General features: G+C 44.3%; 3 protein-coding genes across 3 annotated transcripts; all 3 read left to right on the forward strand.

Annotated features, from left to right (window-relative positions):
- The first annotated feature begins 465 nt into the window (after window positions 1-465).
- HOXD11 (homeobox D11) lies at window positions 466-2039 on the forward strand. Its single transcript, XM_008505088.2, has 2 exons — window positions 466-1150; window positions 1750-2039. Exons 1-2 carry the CDS (start codon window positions 544-546, stop codon window positions 1983-1985), a joined length of 843 nt encoding a protein of 280 aa, XP_008503310.1. The 5' UTR covers window positions 466-543; the 3' UTR covers window positions 1986-2039.
- A 7971-nt stretch (window positions 2040-10010) lies between these two features.
- HOXD10 (homeobox D10) lies at window positions 10011-12449 on the forward strand. Its single transcript, XM_008505087.2, has 2 exons — window positions 10011-10752; window positions 12172-12449. The coding sequence occupies exons 1-2, from the start codon at window positions 10011-10013 to the stop codon at window positions 12447-12449; spliced, it is 1020 nt and encodes a 339-aa protein (XP_008503309.1).
- Window positions 12450-16501: 4052 nt separating this feature from the next.
- HOXD9 (homeobox D9) lies at window positions 16502-17809 on the forward strand. The gene is made up of 2 exons (XM_030454492.1): window positions 16502-17156; window positions 17568-17809. The coding sequence occupies exons 1-2, from the start codon at window positions 16502-16504 to the stop codon at window positions 17807-17809; spliced, it is 897 nt and encodes a 298-aa protein (XP_030310352.1).
- The last annotated feature ends 1394 nt before the right edge of the window (window positions 17810-19203 follow it).

Genomic DNA, 19203 nt, shown 5'->3' on the forward strand with positions numbered 1-19203 from the left:
GGCCACGTTTCCTGGCCGAGGGTACCGAGCCGGCTGCCCGCACCCTCCGCTCCGCTCCGAGGGGCTCTCCTGCCTGAGGGTGGCTGCCTCCCCCTTCGCTGCCGGCGGGCCGGGTGGAGATGCGGGCGGGGGGCAGGCAGCCTCTGGGCTCAGCGCCGGGCTCCGGCGGTGGGCAGGCGCCTGCCCGGACGGCGTGGCCCCAGGTGATTAGCCGCACCACCTACGTTTATCTCATCGCCTGGTGAAAGGATGAGGGGAAAAATCGTCTATATTTGTACAAACGCTGCGCTTCTCTATCATTGCTGGGAGGGCTCTTTGCAGAGATCGTAGGAGCCTTTCCAAGGGGCTGATATAGATATAAGGACATTTCTACATCGCGTCACGTGACATAATTACCACTAGAATCAATCAAGATGAATTGCACGTCAGCACACGGTGGGGATTTTTTCTTAGTTGATCCTGTCCAAACCCTCTTGTGCAATAGATGGATCTTGTTCAATGCATTGAAGCCTCCTGGTTGCTTGCAATCGCAAAAAGGAAGACATGACTGAGTTTGACGATTGCAATCACGGCACATCCAATATGTATCTGCCAGGGTGCGCTTATTACGTCTCACCCTCAGATTTCTCGACGAAACCCTCTTTTTTGTCGCAATCGTCGTCCTGTCAAATGACTTTTCCTTATTCTTCTAATTTACCTCATGTCCAACCTGTGCGCGAAGTAGCATTCAGGGAATACGGATTAGAGCGCAGCAAATGGCAGTACAGGGGCAGTTATGCTCCTTATTACTCAGCTGAAGAGGTGATGCACAGAGACTTTCTGCAGCCTGCGAACAGGAGGACGGAAATGTTATTCAAAACGGACCCTGTCTGCGGCCACCACGGACCATCTCCCGCCGCCTCCAACTTCTACAGCTCGGTGGGGAGGAACGGTATCCTGCCGCAAGGCTTCGACCAGTTTTACGAGACAACCCCCGGACCCCCGTACCAGCAGCACTCCGAGGGAGAGGGGGACGCGGACAAGGGAGACTTGAAAGCCCAGAACAGCACTTGCAGTAAAACACCTTCCAGCCAAGAGAAGAAAGTGACACCAGCAAACAGCGCCGATTCCCCTTCTGGTGAGGCTGTTGCAGAGAAGAGCAACAGTTCAGGTAGGTATCAGTAGTAAATTGGGGGCAAGAGTACAAGGCCAACACTTTGTCAAGCCGCATTTTATGTGCAATTTTATAAGCATCCAAAGGATTTTATATATCCTATAAGATTTCCTTTACCGTTGTAAAGCGTGTTTACGATAGGAAACCAATTTAGGTGGGCTTAAGGTATTCTTGGAAGAGGATATTAATTGTTATTAAATTGTTGATTTGGCGGGGGGGAGACCGGGAGATTTCACAGGTAGTGTTGAGAGCTGCCTTCGGTTTAGAGCCTAAGATCTTCGTTTGTTTGGGGCGGGGGGGGAAGTGGTGAGAGGAGTTTGAGAAACTTGGAATTTTTCCAGCCCATTTAAATATCTCTCTGTATTGCTTGAAGTGCTCTCTTTTAAGGAGAAGCTGGAAAATATGCAATTTTTTTTTTTTTTATTAAGTCACCCAGAGAGTAAAGCCCCGATAATTTTTTTATTTTTTAATTTTTTTTCGAACTGCTAGAGGGCTACTTTCCGGGCAATGGGATATTGTCAAAGTGTCTGATCTCTTCCTAGCTGAGCATATTCGTAGCAGCAGCATAAATCAGTTTATTCTCTCTTGAACTTCAGCAATTCCCCAGCGATCAAGGAAAAAGAGGTGTCCCTATACCAAATATCAGATAAGAGAACTGGAACGGGAGTTTTTCTTCAACGTGTACATAAACAAAGAGAAAAGACTGCAGTTGTCCAGAATGCTCAACCTCACTGACCGGCAAGTTAAAATCTGGTTCCAGAATCGAAGGATGAAAGAAAAGAAACTGAACAGAGATCGACTCCAATATTTCACTGGGAATCCCTTGTTTTAGGGAAAAAAAGTAAAAAAGAAAAAAGAAAAAGAAAAAGAAAAAGAAAGAAAAAAAAAAAAAAGGAAAACAATTTAAAAAATTAATTAGAGAGCAAGAGAAAAGGAAGAAAGAACAACACAGAATATCCCGGTCTCTCGGACCTGCCATCTGAATCAGAAAGTAAATTGGTTTACTTGACACATCCACCCTGTGAAGTTTAATTTTCATGTGCAACTCCACACACCGAATGGCCACTGGAGATTTCGGGGCTTGGCAGAGCATATTTCTCTTAAGGGGAAACTAGGCTAACTCCAACTGTCCATTCTCAAGTGTTTCTCGTCAAAGGTGCTTTTTTTCCTCTCCCACAGTACCAGCAATGGACCCACAGTGTGCCTGGTAGATTTGCTTTGAGATTCATTGAGTTCGGGGGGGCTATGTTGTTGCTTTTGAGCTAGGGTAACACTTTCCTCCCTTTAAGTGAATGCGGTTTATTTAAGAGATGGTAAATGTACATTCGATATATATATATATATATATATATATGTTTCTATTGTCATCCAAAAGCATGGGCCACTGTCTTTTTCATGAGAATAAATGGTTTCTAGTAAAGTTAAGGTTATACATTCCGTGCACTGTATGAATTTCCATCTCCAAAGAATCCTAGCTCTTTCGGACTAGAGCCAAGGTCTGTTAATAATAACGGCAGGAAGCCTAGTCGGTTTGTTTAAAATGCATTTTAAAATAAATAATAGCTTAGATATCTAACTCTCCCTTTGTAGGTATGAGCAGCCTTCCCTGTTCTCTGCGAGGCAGAGCCAACATGGCTGTCTGCAGGTCATCACTTCTGATGGTGCTACAATTACTATAAACAATGAAAAGGCAATTGTTAAATTTTTTTTTTTTTTTTTTTTTTTTTTTTGTTTGCTTTGTTTTACCTGTTCGGGCTTCCAGTAAACCCAGAATTCTCAACGCCAATGATTATTTACTTGTTAGTGAAGGATAGTGAAAGAGTGAAGGCTGGAAGTGAGTCGGACGAGAGGGAGCTATAAACAATTGGCATTAGTGAAGAAAGAAAAAAAAAAAAAAAAAAAAAAAAAAAAGAAAAGAAAAATAAAAAGGAAGAAACGTGGAGGCAGAGCGGTCGATCTCTTAAATACGGTCCCCCGGCAGGGCAAGCGGAGCGCGGCGCTGGCCGGAGAGCAGCGAACGCCCTGAACGGCGGGCCCTGCGCGGGGCCGGATGCGGCGGAGGGTCCGCTCCGCTCCTCGTCTCTTTATCTTACGTGACCTGGCTGGGCTGTTTACAAAACCTTGAACTGTCTAGACAACACCATAAAATCCGAGGTTCTAAACAGCTTAATTGGGTTATATTATACACCTTCTGGTGAGTGAAAAAGAGATTTCCGCAAAGTGCAATAAAGGCTAGGAGTGAGAAAAGAATTTCCCTTTTTTGAATAGAACGAAGCGGCTCTTTGCTACACTCTCGCTCAGGCAAGGCAAAAGTACCCGAATAAATCCACAAAATCCCAAGAATTAAAAAAATCGAGAAATGGAAGCAGAGTGCAGAATGACCAAAAAAAAATTTTTAAAAACCTTTTATCAAGAAAAACATAAGTGTATGTCTTTGAACTTCCAAAATGTCAAGGTCATCACCTTTAACCTTTCTGAATAATTAGGCGCCTTAAGGTTCCACTATTATTTTCAACCACCACCCACTCTCTCCCTTCCTCTCTCTCTCACACACAACCACAACCACACACACACTTATTACCGGATAGCTGGCCATTTTAGGAAATGCATCATATCGCATCGTATCGCAAAGAAAATCTCATCTGGGTCGAGGTGAGCCCTCCGCGGCGTGCGGGGAGCGTATACCCCTCCTGTCCCCGCCAGTCGGAACACGGCGGACTCCCCTCTCCCCTCCCTTTCCCTTCCGCGTACCGGGAATTGCCCCCAAATCGGTTTTTTAAAAATTATTATTATTTTCTTTTTTTGTTTATATTTTTTAATCTGAAATATTTTTTTGTTTGTGTTCTTTAATGGAAAAAAAATAGAGAGGCTGGAGAGGAAATGCTTCTAAAAATAGGGAGAAAGATGGGATTTCTATCGAGCTTTTACGCCTATGTGCATTTCCTCACAAAGCCCATTAATTAGAAATGCGCAAAGCCGCGGGGAATTTCTCAAAGCATTTCGCCTGACCTTATCGCAAAATTCTCGCGTCTCTCCCGAGCCTTAATCCATAGGGCGAGAACGAGTCGTTTGCTTTTTTTGTTCCCTGCAGTGTTTTAACAGTCTATTTTAGCGGCTTATTACGCCTTTAAAACGCTAAGACACCACAAAAGAGAAACACCCTAGCATTAATCTTGTATAAATGCTTAGTGATAGCAGTTTTAAGTTTCTATTTAAAAAGAAAGGAAGAAAACAGTGACTGGGAGCCGGGGAGCGGCGGGGAGGCGGAGGTTCCCCGGTGCTGGCGGAGAACGGCCACAGGAGGGCGCGCCCGTGCCCCCTAACGCACCTCGTCCTCCTCTTTTCCCGCAGCCTCTTTGCCCCCTAATAATAATTCCAGTGCTAATAAAATATCTAATGTATAAGTAACGATAAGATTTCAGGACCTTCCAAACGAGGAAATAAAGCATCAAAAAGATTTATGAAACAAATAACCCATAACCGTGACGTGCTGGAGAAATATGCCACTTTAAAAGAATTTTTTATTTGGAGGGAGAGGCTGTCGTAACCTTTTATAATGCATTTGTATTATAAAAAAAACAAAAAACAAAAAAACAACCAAAACCTAAAAAAAAATAAAAAATCCACCAAACCCCACACAATTTTAGGGAAAAAAAAGAGGAAAAAAGATATATTCAGAACTCGTTCCCTGAAACGAAAACACGTCTACTCCTGTAAGGACAGCCTTAACGCGGATAGAACAAAAGTAATATAAATCCCATGCATTTTTACAGTTTATCTTCGATTCTAATTCGAGCCTTTTTAAAACAAAGACCTCTAGGTTTAGAAAGCATAATTTAAAAACCGTATTTTATTTAAAGGCGAGATTAATGTTAGATAATGAGAGCGCTTATTTTTAAAAAGAAATACAGAAAGACTAATGTGAAAAGAAAATATTTTAATATTCGAATATTCCCTTGCCAAGGCATTACTTAAAAGAGATCTATTAAAATGAAACTAGAGATTAGAAAATTAAAATTAAGATCTGGATTTCCTGGATTCTCCAGTAATTGAGCATGTTCCATTTTTCAGGTTTTCTGTTTTATTTTTCCCTCCAGTGCGCACTTTCAGTCCGAATCTGAGGAAAGAAAGGGCTTCGCTGACTTCTGCATATTTGCAGAATTAATCGAAATCTATTTCACATTGTCTCAGACATATTCCGCATTTTTTAAAGTCCTGTTCCTCCTGAAAGCATTTGTTGGCACTTTGTCTACCGGATTGCTGGGGTTTTTTTGTGGGGTTTTTGTTGTTGTCATTTTTGTTTTGGAATTTGGTGGTGGGGTGTTTTGTTTTTGTTTGGTTTTGTGGGTTTTTATTTTGGTTTGTGTTGTGGTTCTTTTGTTGGTTTTGTTTTTTAGAAGTTCATTGTTAACACTTTCCTAGAGGCAGCCTATCCTCAGTAATAAAATGGGATTGTACAATCTGAAATCTTCGGGATCCCTGACGCCAAAGGTAGCCCCGGCAGGCTCTGCCGGATCCCCAAGGAACATCTCCTGGTCTCTCGGTGGAGACACCTATGTCAAGAGGAAAACATTAAGCCAAGTTTTTGTGTGTACTTGTTTTTCTTGGCATGGGAGTGTTCCTTGGGAGTACCCACACCGACCTCAAACCCATCAGGCTCCGTACGAGGCGCTTCAGCCCTTCGCAGTTACAGTGAGGCCGATCTCTGCCATTGTAAAAGAGTAACGGGAGCCAGGGCGTGTTGTTAATTAAAAATTTATATGCCGGGATATGGAAACGCCATTTTCTTCTTTTTAAATCATCGTGTAAATCTGATGATTCTGTCCAAGTCTACAAGCGCTTCTATTTTTGTTATATTTATTTATTTCTTTATTTATCCCTTTTCCTGTTTTGTTCCTTTAGCCTGAAAAGGCTGTAAGCTGTTTTCAAGTATCTTTGAGCTTATCGTTTAAGGAGAAAGAAAAGGGCATTAGCTTATTTTCTGAATAAACTACAAATGCGTCAAGGATCTGCCGAAAGTTAAAATGTACAGGCCAAATATCGAGGCTGAGGGCTTAATCGGCGTCCTATCTACACGATAAAATCTCATAATTCCATCTATGCACTTCTGTGTCCACAGAAATATAGAAATACAATAGAGGAAGGGCTGTTGCTTCAGGCGAATCTGGGAGTACAGTCTATGCTGCTGTGCGATCCCCAGGCTCAGCAATAACACCTTCGAAGAAATGGCCAGCTTGCTAGTTTGTTTATTTTATAAGCATTCATATTTAGAAAAAGGCATAATTTCATCAGTGTGTCGTCGTCGTGTGTTCCCCCTCACACACACTCCCTTGCCCTCAGTCGAAAAAAAAAAAAAAAATAGGGAATCTGAGCCCTCACCCAGACGCCGACTCTTTCTATGAAAATACGGCACATAGAAATCTGGGCAACGTGACAGTTGCATTATTGAAAGAAGAAAGGACACAATATCATAGCCAACTTTTTTTTTTCTTAAATAAAAGCTATCATTCAATCCTCCTGCAATATAACAGCGTGGCATAAAATATACAACCCACGCGTTTCAAGGAACCCTAAATAAAATGCTGAAACCGAGTAAATGAAAGAAATTTTACTAAAAGCTTCCTGGGTTCCAGCCTGTTTTAAAAATAAGATATTTTTGGTAATACCTTTGTTACTGAAGGCATCTGCAAAATATCTAGACTCTTTCGTACTTCCCTCCCATCCCCCTTCCATAATGAGACACAAGTACGGCAAATTGCAACTATGGGAATCCTCAGTACAGCCGAGGATCACCATTAATAAGGTTTAGGGAGATAAGGCAGCGAAAATTAAACCCTGCTTACATGTCTGGTAACCTCAAGTTTCTAGCCCTGACATTTTCTGGAGGAGAAAACTGTAATGTCCATCTGGTTTTATTACAAAAAGTAATTTACATGTGCATGGACCTATTGGTTGGGGGTTTTTGTTGTGGGGGTTTTTGTGTGTGTGTGTGTTTTTTTCTTTTTTTTCTCTTTTTTTTTTTTTTTTTTTTTTTTTTTCCTCCCTCGCTGGGAAAAACATTGGGCTCTGAGAGCAAAACCTTTATATTACTATAGATTGTATATCTCATTTATTGCAGAATATTGATTTATTTATTAATGTTAATTACTTGATTCCATTTTAATATGATTTAAAACAAGAGTGACATTAAATGCCCAGAGTCTCTAGTTCCCCAGTGGCTTTCGCATGTTTATTCAACTTCTATTTACATCAAACTTAAAACTTTCCTACTGTTCATTTTCAATGAAAAAATTGCTGCCCGTTTTCAAAAACCCTCATAATTTATCGTAAGCAAAGGGTTTTATGGAGCCGTTCGCCAGTCCTGAATACGATATTTAAATTATTATCATCACAGCAATCATTTGGTTTATCGTGTAGTGACATGCAAGAAATTAATATTTTCAATTTTAAAAATCAAAGAGCCCTCATGTCTAATCAGGAGCCAGGAAGTCAGCTCCTCCAGCACCAGAGAGGCTGGCGTGGAAAGCAGCTCAGCGTTTGCTGATTGTTTGAACTTTACTGTTGGGCAAAACCCGCTGCAAGCCGCTGGGCTAACATTTCAGATGGGATATTTCTGGGACCCCCTTTTCTTAAAGTGTAAATAAAGGTTACGAAAGAGCCACTTGATGGGCATAAAATTCCTGATTAGATTTAACAGTCAAGCCTTAAACTGCATCCAAGAAAATAGTATTTTGTTTCTTTAAACTCTGTGGGTTGCCCGGGCTGTTGTTGAAGAAGAGGAAATTGCTAGAAGGCGAGGGGGGGAACGCCGCGCTCGGCGGGAGCGTCGTGGGCTCCGCGCAGCTTCTCTCCCGGCGCAGGCGAGTCTTAGCAATGGCTCTGATCATGATCTCAGACAGACATCTCGCCGCAGCTTCGTTCCGCTCCTCTGCTCAGCCCGGCAGCGGAGCAGCGTGCCCGGAGCGGGCAGGGGCTGCGCCGGGCGCGGGGGATGCTGCGGAGAGGTCTGGAGAGCAGCGAGTCTTGCGAAGGTAATATTTAAACTCTCCGGCAACCCAGAAGCTGGATGCTGCGGCTATAAAAGACACTGGCTCTTAACCTGACAATGATGTTGTATTTGAACAGCTGCGGTAAGGTTTTAAAAGGTCTGTCTCATTGCCACAGCGAAATTTTAAATAGGGTTATTGTTTCCAGGCGAGTACGGTAAACTGCAAAACATCCAAATGCCAGGAAAAGGGAAAATTCACATCCACGCTGGTGGAAAACGCATGTTTTTGGCTGTGCGAAAGACACGTTTAAATTTTTAAAAAATCCTTTCACGTGCTGCCCGCTCTTGGAGATCTGAAAGGTTGTTTTGATGGTGGAAAGGCCCAAAATAAACAGGCGGATGAATCCGAAACAAAAATTATCAACAAGTTCAATTTGTCTGGACGAGAGTCCTTGACAGCATTAGTCCCAGAGAATAAATACACCAGTTTGAGAATAGTTGGGGAAGAGAGGAGAAAAAAAAAAAAAAGAAAAAAGAAAAAAAGAAAAAAGACAATAAAAGGAAATAGGAAAAAAGAAAAAAGGAAAAGAATAATAATAAAAAAAAAGATAAAAGAAAAGGGAAAAAAAGGAAGAGAAGGAAAGGGAAAAGAGTAATAAACAGTTGGTACTATCACTATTTAAAATGTAATAATTCCAAGTGTGAATATGGGCACGAAGTGGGAGGGAAAACAGGAAAACACATTTTAAATGTTTGGACGGAAAAGCCTGCTTTGCTATGTAGACAGTTACTGATGCCTTCGGAGTTAATTTTTTTATAATACAAATGCATTTCTCTCATTTCTTGAGGGGGAAAAAAAAAAGGAAGAAAAAAAGGAAATAAAAGTAAAGAAAAGAAAAGGAAATAAAAAGTTGCTGGAAGAGTTGCATCGAGGAAGAGTTTCTGTATGATTTTTAACGAGCAATACTACAGAAGCAGAAATTATCTTTATGATGCTTTCATTTTCCAGGGCAAGTGAAAACCCCACTTTTTTTCCCAGGCGGTCGGGCGAGAGCATTGTAAAATAATTTTAGGAATGTAGCCACCCTATAAAACACAAGTTATGACAAAAGTCTAGCTTTTAATATTTGACGATTTGTGTTAAAACAAAAATTGACCTTCTCGGTTAGCAGCGAGGGAAAAAATCAATAGTATAATTTTCAATAATTCATAACGCGAACGCCATTATGCTACATCTTAACTATTAATCTTATCCTTTACAAAGTCTCGATTGATTTGTTAATAAAATATCTTCCCGTGCGCGGCAACAGAGGGTATAACTCTTAAAAAAGCTTCAGAAGCAAGAAAATTACCAAGTAGCCTAAGAATGTAGATGAGGCTTTTATTGATCGCCCCTGATTCTCCTTAATACGCATTAATAAATCCCGCAACCTTTTGTCCCCGCACTTGTCAGGAGCGGGGCTTTCACAGGAGCCATGGCGGCCAGGCACGTCTCCCCGTGCCGCCCGGGGGGTTCCGCGCCCGCGGAAGCGGCTCCGCGGTGGGGGTGGGGGCTGTAGGGGGGGTGGGGGTGCCGCTGAGGAGAGGGAGGGGGGGTGGGGCGCGCGGGGGGGCGCGTGGCGGGTGCCGCAGCGCGGGTGCGGTGCCGGCGCGCGCGGCCTAGGGGTCGCTGTTGACCGCGGCGGGGCGCGGCGGGGCGGCGCGCGGGGCGCGTCAGCGGCGGGGCGGTGGCGCGCGGGGCGGCGGGCGCTGCCATTGGCCCGGCTGTCATGTGGTGGCGCGGAGGCATCCGCAATTACACGGGAATGTTTTCCTAGAGATGTCAGCCTACAAAGGACACAATCTCTCTTCCTCAAATTCCGCCCCAAAATGTCCTTTCCCAACAGCTCTCCTGCCGCTAATACTTTTTTAGTAGATTCTCTCATCAGTGCGTGCAGGAGTGACAGTTTCTACTCCAACAGCGCCAGCATGTATATGCCACCTAGCACAGACATTGGGACGTATGGGATGCAAACCTGTGGACTCCTTCCGTCTCTGGCTAAAAGAGAAGTTAATCACCAAAATATGGGTATGAATGTACATCCGTATATACCTCAAGTAGACACTTGGACAGACCCGAACAGATCTTGTCGAATAGAGCAACCTGTTACACAGCAGGTCCCCACTTGTTCCTTCACTACAAATATTAAAGAAGAAAGCAATTGCTGCATGTATTCCGATAAGAGATCCAAACTTGTTTCTGCAGACGTCCCTTCCTACCAGAGGCTGGTGTCTGAATCATGTCCCATTGAGAACCCCGAGGTTCCCGTCCCAGGATATTTTAGACTGAGCCAGACCTACGCCACTGGGAAAACCCAAGAGTACAATAATAGCCCTGAAACGAGTTCAACTGTAATGTTACAGTTAAACCCTCGCGGCAGCTCCAAACCGCAGATATCTGCTCAACTTCAGCTGGAAAAGAAAATGAATGAAAACCCGAACAACCAAGACAGCACTGCTAAAGTCTCTCAAGTGGAAAGTCCCGAGCCCAAGTCCACGTTGCAAGACGAGCGGAGCTGCCTGCCCGAAGGCTCCGTGTCCAGCCCAGAAGTCCAGGAGAAGGAGAGCAAAGGTCTGTATTACCGAGTTTAAGCCGTGCCGTGGTGTAACTCCAACACGCCAGCACCATAAAGCACGCTCGAATATACTAACGAGCATCACAGCCATCACATTTAATGCTAAGGAGTATCGGGCTGCAGGTGCTGTGTCTCTGAAGATTTTGGCAGGCAAAAATGCTACACAAAAGGGTCCAAAGATTTTCTGTAGAGATCTGCCTCTCTCGTGCATGCAGACCGCCTCTGTGATGCGGAAATGTAGCCGTGTGCTCCTTAATGCGCTGCAGCAGCCAAAAGCAGCCCCATACCTCTAAAAAAGCAGGTCTGGAGGTTGTAAAATACGACCAGATCAACTTTTCTCTCTTAATAATTCGCTGATTTTTTTTCTCTGATTTTTTTTTTTTTCACTGAGCCTTGCTGTGGTTTGATTGCATTTAAAGTTAATTACGATCCTATTAAATAGGTGAGGAATAGGTGCTACCAGGCTGGGTAAAGTTGAAAAAAAATGCACAATGAAAGCAGCAGCCCCGCTATCTGCCTGGTCCAAAGGTGGAATATTTCAATGTGGAGCTTTAGATAACCTAGGGTCTGTCTCCAAAAGTGTAACAGTATTTTGAAACGCGTTTGAAAGCTAAAGGTGGTGGTTATCTGATATTATTTTCCCTTTAAAAGTGACACTAAAACCTTCCTTTTGAACGACGTGTGTCGAAGAATCTCAAAACGGGAAATTTTATCCTATCAAAATGTACTTTGCAACCTCTAGGTCGATTTTTAGCCTGTGTTTGCATGGAGATACTCTTTAACTGAATTATATTTAACAGCCCATAGGCTGATGTGGGGCAAATATATTTCTGGTGGGGAAAAAATATCTAAAAGAAAAAAACGAGGCAGAGGGTGTTAATTTCTTGTATATATTTTTGTTATTAATAATTTTTTGTTTTGTTTTGTTTTGTATGGGAAAGCGTCTGTGTCTGCTCCTAGGTGTGCTGGTGTAATTCAGCTGATGGCTGGGGGGATGCTGCTTCAAAATACAGTGCGAGGGGCTTTTGTAATGGGGGTATTTTCATAGCAAGTGTCCTGGGAGCTCGAGGCGGCCATGGCGAGGCTGGACTCGTTAAAATGTGGCCATGGGGCTGATGGCAGGTTAAATATTGTTAAAATGCTAACCCCCAGCTGAAAACTTGAGAGCCCATTTCGGCAAGGGGCAGGAGCACGGGTTGGCCGCAAGGCAGGGGACATGTGGAGGGGACAGGGGACCCCAGCCTAGCAAAGGGTCCCCTCAGTGCCCACATCTCTCCCGAGCTATGTTTAATGCCCACATCCACCATATCAGCCAGACACTGCAGAGGAGGGGTCATGGCCAAGGGTACACTCTAACAGCCTGAGGAATTTTTTATTTTTTTTTTCTTCTTTTTCTTCTTCTTTGATTTTGATAGAGGAAATCAAGTCTGATACTCCAACAAGCAATTGGCTAACTGCAAAGAGTGGCAGAAAGAAGAGGTGTCCTTATACTAAACACCAAACACTGGAATTAGAGAAAGAGTTCTTATTCAATATGTATCTCACTCGAGAGCGCCGTCTAGAGATCAGTAAGAGCGTAAACCTCACTGACAGGCAGGTCAAGATTTGGTTTCAAAACCGCAGAATGAAGCTCAAGAAGATGAGCAGGGAGAACCGAATCCGGGAACTGACCGCTAATCTGACCTTCTCTTAAACCCTTACCCCGGGGGGGGGCACCCAGTGAGGAATGGGCACAGCACCGCCACTTGCTAAAGGCAGGAGAGACTCTGGCAAAAAACCGGCATTTTCCAATTTGTTTTGGGGTTTGTTTTGTTTTGTTTTGTTTTGTTTTCTGATAGAATGTGACTCTTCGTCCTTCTTTTAGCGCTGCAAGTGAATATGTATTACTATGATGAGTATATATAAAACCTAGCACGTGTAATTTATTTTTGTTCTCATCGTAATGCAGGGTAACTATTATTGAATATTATCATTTGGTCTTAACTTATTGGAACTGTCGAACATCCAAGCAATGTGACTTTTTCATGTTTTTACTAACAAAATGATATTTATGTGGGGCTGTTACACGGGCCATAACGTTTTGAGTACACTCAATACTTTAAGAAAAACGGGGGGGAAACTTTGGGAGGGGGGGAAGAGAAGCACATTATAATGTAATTATCCTCGCAAATGAACTTAGAGATTGTCCTTCGTAAAATGGAATATTTCCTTCTTCTCCATTGTAGACATTTCCTTGTGGTGCATATGTGGAATAGTAGTCGTTCAGCAGCAATATGTCCTTCTTGTGCATGTTCTGTTCGCATGTATAATGCAATAAACTCTGTAAACTACTGCGGTTCCTTTGGTTTTCTACAAATATTTCAAGTAGGGATGCAGGTTGAACTCTTAATCAAGCTGCAATCAGCAGCTCATTGGAACGATGTACTGTACTTTCTTGGCAATATTCTGGTCTTTGTGTGTGTCTGCCTGGTTTTCTTTCTTTCCCCTTCCTTTTTTTTAGGGGTGGGGTGGAGACTGAGGCGGGAAATGATGTAAACATGATCAATTTATAGTTATGCCTGTAAACAAATGATTAATTGATAAAATATTGTGTGATATTCGCAGTCTGACAAACTGAATGAAAAAGAAAAAAGAAAAAGAAAAAACACAAAATCAACCCAACAAGCAAAAAAACCCAACCAAACAAACCCAAAAGCCCAAACACACGAGTAAAAGAAAAAAAAGGAAAAAAAAAGAAAAGAAAAAAAAGAAAAAAAAAAAAAAAAAGAAAAAAAAAAAAAAAGAGAGAGAGAGAGAGAGAAAGAAAAACATAGTAAAATATTATGACCTAAACTGGACATTCTCATCCAATCAGCTCATAAATGGTAAGTGATAAAAAATCTTTCTACTACAAGCTGTCAGCAATATGTGTGTCATTTTATTTGACGTTCATATGTTGATTTAAAAAATCACTCACTGTGCTTATAATGTGTAGACTCTGATTTCGTATCTTTTCTCGCTTGAAAACAAACCAAAATAAACAAAGAAAAAAACCACCACGAACAAAACAAATCATATCAAAAGCAAAGCTGGTATGAGTAAATACTACAGAGTCTGTTCTTGGTCAGCCAAGAGCTTTCAGAAGATGGTGGATGGGGAAATATTCCCTCAAACATCTGGCAAGATTGGCTATTTTTTAAGCTGCCAATCGTGCTTACAAAAGTATACTAGCCTCTTCAGACCTACTTTTGTCACCCTGCACTGTTTCTGTTTGTTCAGAGATCGTTTTATTTCGCGCAATTCCGTTTTAGTAGCATACATCCAGATAATGAAGTTCACGACTCTTAACCCTTTCTGTACATAGCCGGAAAATGTTATGAGCAGGGCTCTGCTCTGGAAGCTGAGGAAGGGCGTGTGTGTGAAACAGCGAGCGGGTGAGTGGCTGTGTGTTCAGAAATACTGAACAGACTGCAAATGGCTTGCAAGTGAACATGACTCCAAATTGAAGTGCAAATACTAGGGCATACTTGCACCTTCAAACAGTACTGGAAAAATATCGTGGCTACTGTTTGCGCTGGGAAACCATCTTGCTTGTAATCAACACCTATTCCTCCTCTTAGCAGTTTCTAAATCAAGAAATTAAAAGCAAGATACTGCCAATGTTATCTGAGTTGGTGACACTGATACTGCTCATATTGCAACTGGTGACGTTGTATTTTGCTGTCTTGTCGCTGGTATTTAATTTAATCCAGTACTTTCTCATGTGCAATTTTCCTCGTAGGAGTATTTTCCTCAAACGGAAGCATTATCATTTTGAGGCTGCGGGAGCAGCAAGCACGTAGGTATTTTGTACTCGCTCTAGTTTCGAAAACAAACAACAAAACGGTGCTCAGAAAAAAAAAAAATCCACAGAACCCCCAAACTCCTTAAACATTGCACGTATTTAAACCGTCTTTTCTTCCTCTCTAAAGATACTTGCTACATCACCAAAGATGTTTCAGGAGTGGGAAGCATTTAGCTGGCTCTATACCAAGCGTTTAAGGGGTATAAAAAAGGAGCCACTGTAATCTCTGTGCTTTATCGGTGTGAAGCGAGAGGCAATTCTTCGCCACAACACAAACTCTGCTTCTAGGCAAAACTCTAAGAGAATTTTGAAAATGTAAAGGAAAATGCTAAATATTTTTTAAAATATAATAAATAATAAAAAAGGAAAGTCGGGGAAAAAAAGATACAAAGAAAAAAAAGGAAGAACACAACCTAAGAGAGTAATCAATCATAAAATAAACAGGAATTTCAGTCCCTTCCTAATACCGGCCCGCTAGTAGGAAGTGTTTTCTCAGTGCTGTTGTTCGTGCCCTCAGAGGGCCGCGCTGCGGGCTCCCCACTAACTGTATGCGTTTCCTCCAGATCCCGTCTCAGCAGCCGTCCCTCGCTTGGGAGAGCAGGCATGGGCAGAAGACCGTGGGTAATCCAGTTTTCACTGCTAATCGGGCACCGTTTCACTCGGGAAGGATAATCGTGGCGGGAGGGAAGAAGGGAGAAGGAAAAGGAAGCAGAGCGGGCAGAAACCTCACGTAGGCATTGAACGTGGCCAGCGCGGCCCGGCCCGGCTTCCTCTGAACTAGAGGCAGAGGAGGCAGCTCTGTCCGGGAGAGGAGGACAGCGGTAGCCCCGGACCCCTCAATGGGCCGGAGCCTGCCAGCCCGCCTGCCTGCGCGGCTCTTCCCGCGGCCGCGCTGGGCACCATAAGAGGTCTGTGTTGGAGTTCTGTAACCCCAAAATTTCGCAGAGACAGGAGCATATGTTCGGCCACACGTCAGTAGTGCTCGGAGACACAGGTTTTGCTGTTTCCACCCGTCCATTTTATTAGGGACACATTAATCTATAATCAAATACACCTCATAAAACTTTTATTGAAAGGCATAAAATCATTACAGAGGTCTTCCACCTGTTTTAAAACAACACAATGAGCATCTCTTTTAAAAAGTGTATTCTTTTCATGGAAACTTTCTGCTCGGGTGGGGGTGGGGGAGGATAATAATACCCGCACATGCTCTGAAATATGGAAGTACCGCAATGTGCTTTTACTGTAACATTTTCCTGTTTTATGAGAAGTCGTTACAGTCCCAGCTTGCGATGGTTTGTTTTTACAGGCAAGAATCCCCCTTTCCCAGCGGGTTTCCTCAGCAGCTTGGAGTGTGATTAGCAAGCCAAGGCTGTTGGATTCATTTAAACACCCTGCCTCTCATTGATTAAGAAATGAATGGCAGAAATCATTCAAAGGAGGTGAAGAAATAGTCCGCGCCCGCCGTGGCCGTGGGCTGCCAGTGCGGCCACGCCCGCCGCGCCCTGGGCAGGCAGGGCAGGCAGTCAGGCAGGCAAGCAGGGCAGAGGGGCAACGAAGGTGGGCAAGGCAGGCAAGCATGCAGGCAGGCAGGCAGTCAAGCAGGGCAGGGCAGAGAAAGGCAGGGCAGGGCAGGCCGGCAAGCGGGAAGGAAGGGCGGGAGGGCGGCTCCAGCGCGGTGCGGGCGCGCAGCCGGCGCGGTGCGCTGTTGCGGGGCTGTTGTTGATGAATTTTTTTTTTTTAATCACAGCAGCCCCAGTTTAGCGGATTGATTTACTCGCAGTATTGGTAAATATGATCACGTGGGCTCCGCAACCAATGGTTGAAGGTTGCAGTCTGCAAAATACTACGATTGTTCTCCGGGAGGGTATCATATACAGTTAACAGTGTAACCTTTTATATGACTAAGAGGGGAGCCTAAAATGTCGTCTAGTGGCACCATAAGTAACTATTATGTCGATTCTCTCATAGGCCATGAAAGTGAAGAAGTTTACGGGAGTAGATTCGTCCAGGGAGGTCACAGTGCGACCTCCAGGCCATCAGGTGTTGCAGAGAGTTCAGATTTTTCCTCCTGTAGCTTTGCACCAAAATCCACCGTGTTCTCCACCTCCTGGTCCACGGTTCACGCTCAGCCGCCTGCGGCAATGACCGGGATCTACCACCCCTACATGCATCAGCCCCACTTAGGGGCAGCCGATGCTGGCCGCTACGTGCGCTCCTGGATTGAGCCCTTCCCGGGCTTCACGGGAGGAGGCGGCGGCGGTAGCGGTGGCAGCGGCGGCAGCGGCGGCTCCGCGTCCAGCTCCGGCTCTTCCAACGGGCGCCACTACGGGATAAAGCCGGAGACGGGAGCAGCTGCCTCCTCGTCTTCCTCTTCCTCCTCTTCCAAAAGGACTGAGTGCTCCTCGTCCCGGGAGTCCCAGGGGATCGGTGTGCCCGAGTACACGTGCAGCTCTTTCCTCCAGGAGCCTCGGGAGAAGGCGGCTGCCGGCAGCTCCAAGGACCCCGCCGCCTGCAGCCACAACCCCAGCCCGAGCAGCGATCTGAAGGAGGAGAAACAGCAGCAACTTGACCCAAGTAAGTAAAAAAAAAAAAAAAAGAAAGACAGAAAAAAAAGAAAAAAATAGGGAGGGAGAGAGGCAGAGAGAGGGGCAGAAAGAGAGGGACAGAAAGAAAGAAAGGAAGAAATTGCTCCTTTGATTTATTGCCGAAACCTGTAAGGCTCGAATGTGCAAAACTGATAGTTTTACTAACCTATAAAAACGTCTAGACGCCTACCCCAGCGCAAGCAGCAACAAGCACCCATAAAAGACTCCACATAACCACCTACCATCAAGACATCATTTGTACAGTAAACAGACTGGGGCATTAAGGCTTTTATGATAATTTCTCCAAAGTTGTGAAAACAGTCCATCCTTCGTTAAATTAATTTAACGATCTTTCTCTCCAACCCCCCACCCCGTTCCCCATATACCTCCCTTCTTCCAGATAACCCTGCAGCAAACTGGATTCACGCTCGTTCAACGAGGAAAAAGCGTTGTCCCTACACAAAATATCAAACTCTGGAACTGGAAAAGGAATTTCTCTTTAATATGTACCTTACCCGAGACCGTCGATACGAAGTAGCTAGGATTTTAAATCTCACAGAGAGACAGGTCAAAATCTGGTTTCAGAACAGAAGAATGAAAATGAAAAAGATGAACAAGGAGAAAGGCAATAAAGGAGACTAACGCTGGAGTAGAAATGCAGTTGGGAATATTGCTTTAGTTTTGAGTTTGGGGTTTTGGGGTTTTGTTTAGGGTTCTTGGGGTGGTTTTTTGTTTGTTTTTATCCTTCTCCTGCTCCCTCAGTCCCCCTATGCGTTTCTTCTTCTCCTCCCGAGCCCCCCCCCCCCCCCCCCCCCCAGGAACTTTAAATCAGTCTGGCTTTTTTTTTTTTTTTTTTTTTTTTATAGAAGTGAAACGTGGTCTATGTATGTCAGGTATTTTGGGAAATCTTGTCTTGCTCACAAACGTGTTTTCGGAGTCTCTTCACCCAGACCCCCTTCCTAGACCGTTTGGTTGATGATATCGTGAGTGCACGTTAGCTTTGGGAACACTATCTGGTGTTAAATGTTTGACACGTTCCTTAAAAGTGATGTAGTCTAGGTAGTTACTTTGCCAAAATAAAGGTAAGGAAATTAATTATAATTACGATAATAAAATGCATATTAAATTACAGTCGCTTAAATCAACGGGGGAGCTGTGCTATCCATGAATAAGAGGAAACCTTACCCAGAACCTCTGCTTTCTAGGTCTGAATTTCGCTCCTTCGCAATAGATGCCACAGCAAGGCCACGAGCTATTCCCTCCTCCCCCCCCCTCCCTCTTAGAGCACTATTAGGAGTTTGTCTCATCGTTGAAGCAGTTCGCAATAGGCCTATCGTCTCCCGGTCCCCCGGCTAGCTGGCGTCCCTGCCCCCGGTGACTGTTGTATTAATTAACCATCCCGTGTCTCGAACTACGGACCTATTGTAATTGTTGTCAGTTATTACATAATAAAGTCTGCCGTGACCGAACGACAAGCACTGCGGTGAGAGGAGAAATCTGTGCACCCCTCGCGATGTCCTCCGCGCCTCTGACCCTGCCACGCAGCCCCTGCGCAGCCCGTGGCGGGCCGAGTTCCGCCAGGTCGGGGCAGCGGGAAAGCCCGGCCGAGCTGCCGGGGCACCAGCACCTCTGGCAGCCACAAAGGCCGGAGGAAAATCATTTCCCCTCGCTCCTTTGCGAACAATTTGCTCTCGGAGGTCAGTGGCGGAGAGGCCGGCTTCGGCTGCTCCACGTAGGTGCGCCGGCGGCCGCGCTGCTCCCCAACGCCTCATGTAAGGGCGGGCTTTGAAACATCAACTATCTCTTGGGATAATTTAGGAAATATTTTAGCATCGGTCTTCCAAAGCCAGTGAAAGAAAATTATGTCTATTCACTTAAACTATTTGGCGGAGGAGGGCCTCAGCGGTCTTTAGCGTGAAGGTTGGGAAGGTCTGGGGGACACGGCTGCTGGAGAACATTCAGCTTTGTTGGCGAGTGCTCATTTAGCAATGCGTCTCATGCCTTCTGCATTTATAAACACACATGACTTTATCAAG

The sequence above is a fragment of the Calypte anna genome, chromosome 7 (genome assembly GCF_003957555.1).
Source record: "Calypte anna isolate BGI_N300 chromosome 7, bCalAnn1_v1.p, whole genome shotgun sequence".
NCBI classification, from domain to species: Eukaryota; Metazoa; Chordata; class Aves; order Apodiformes; family Trochilidae; genus Calypte; species Calypte anna.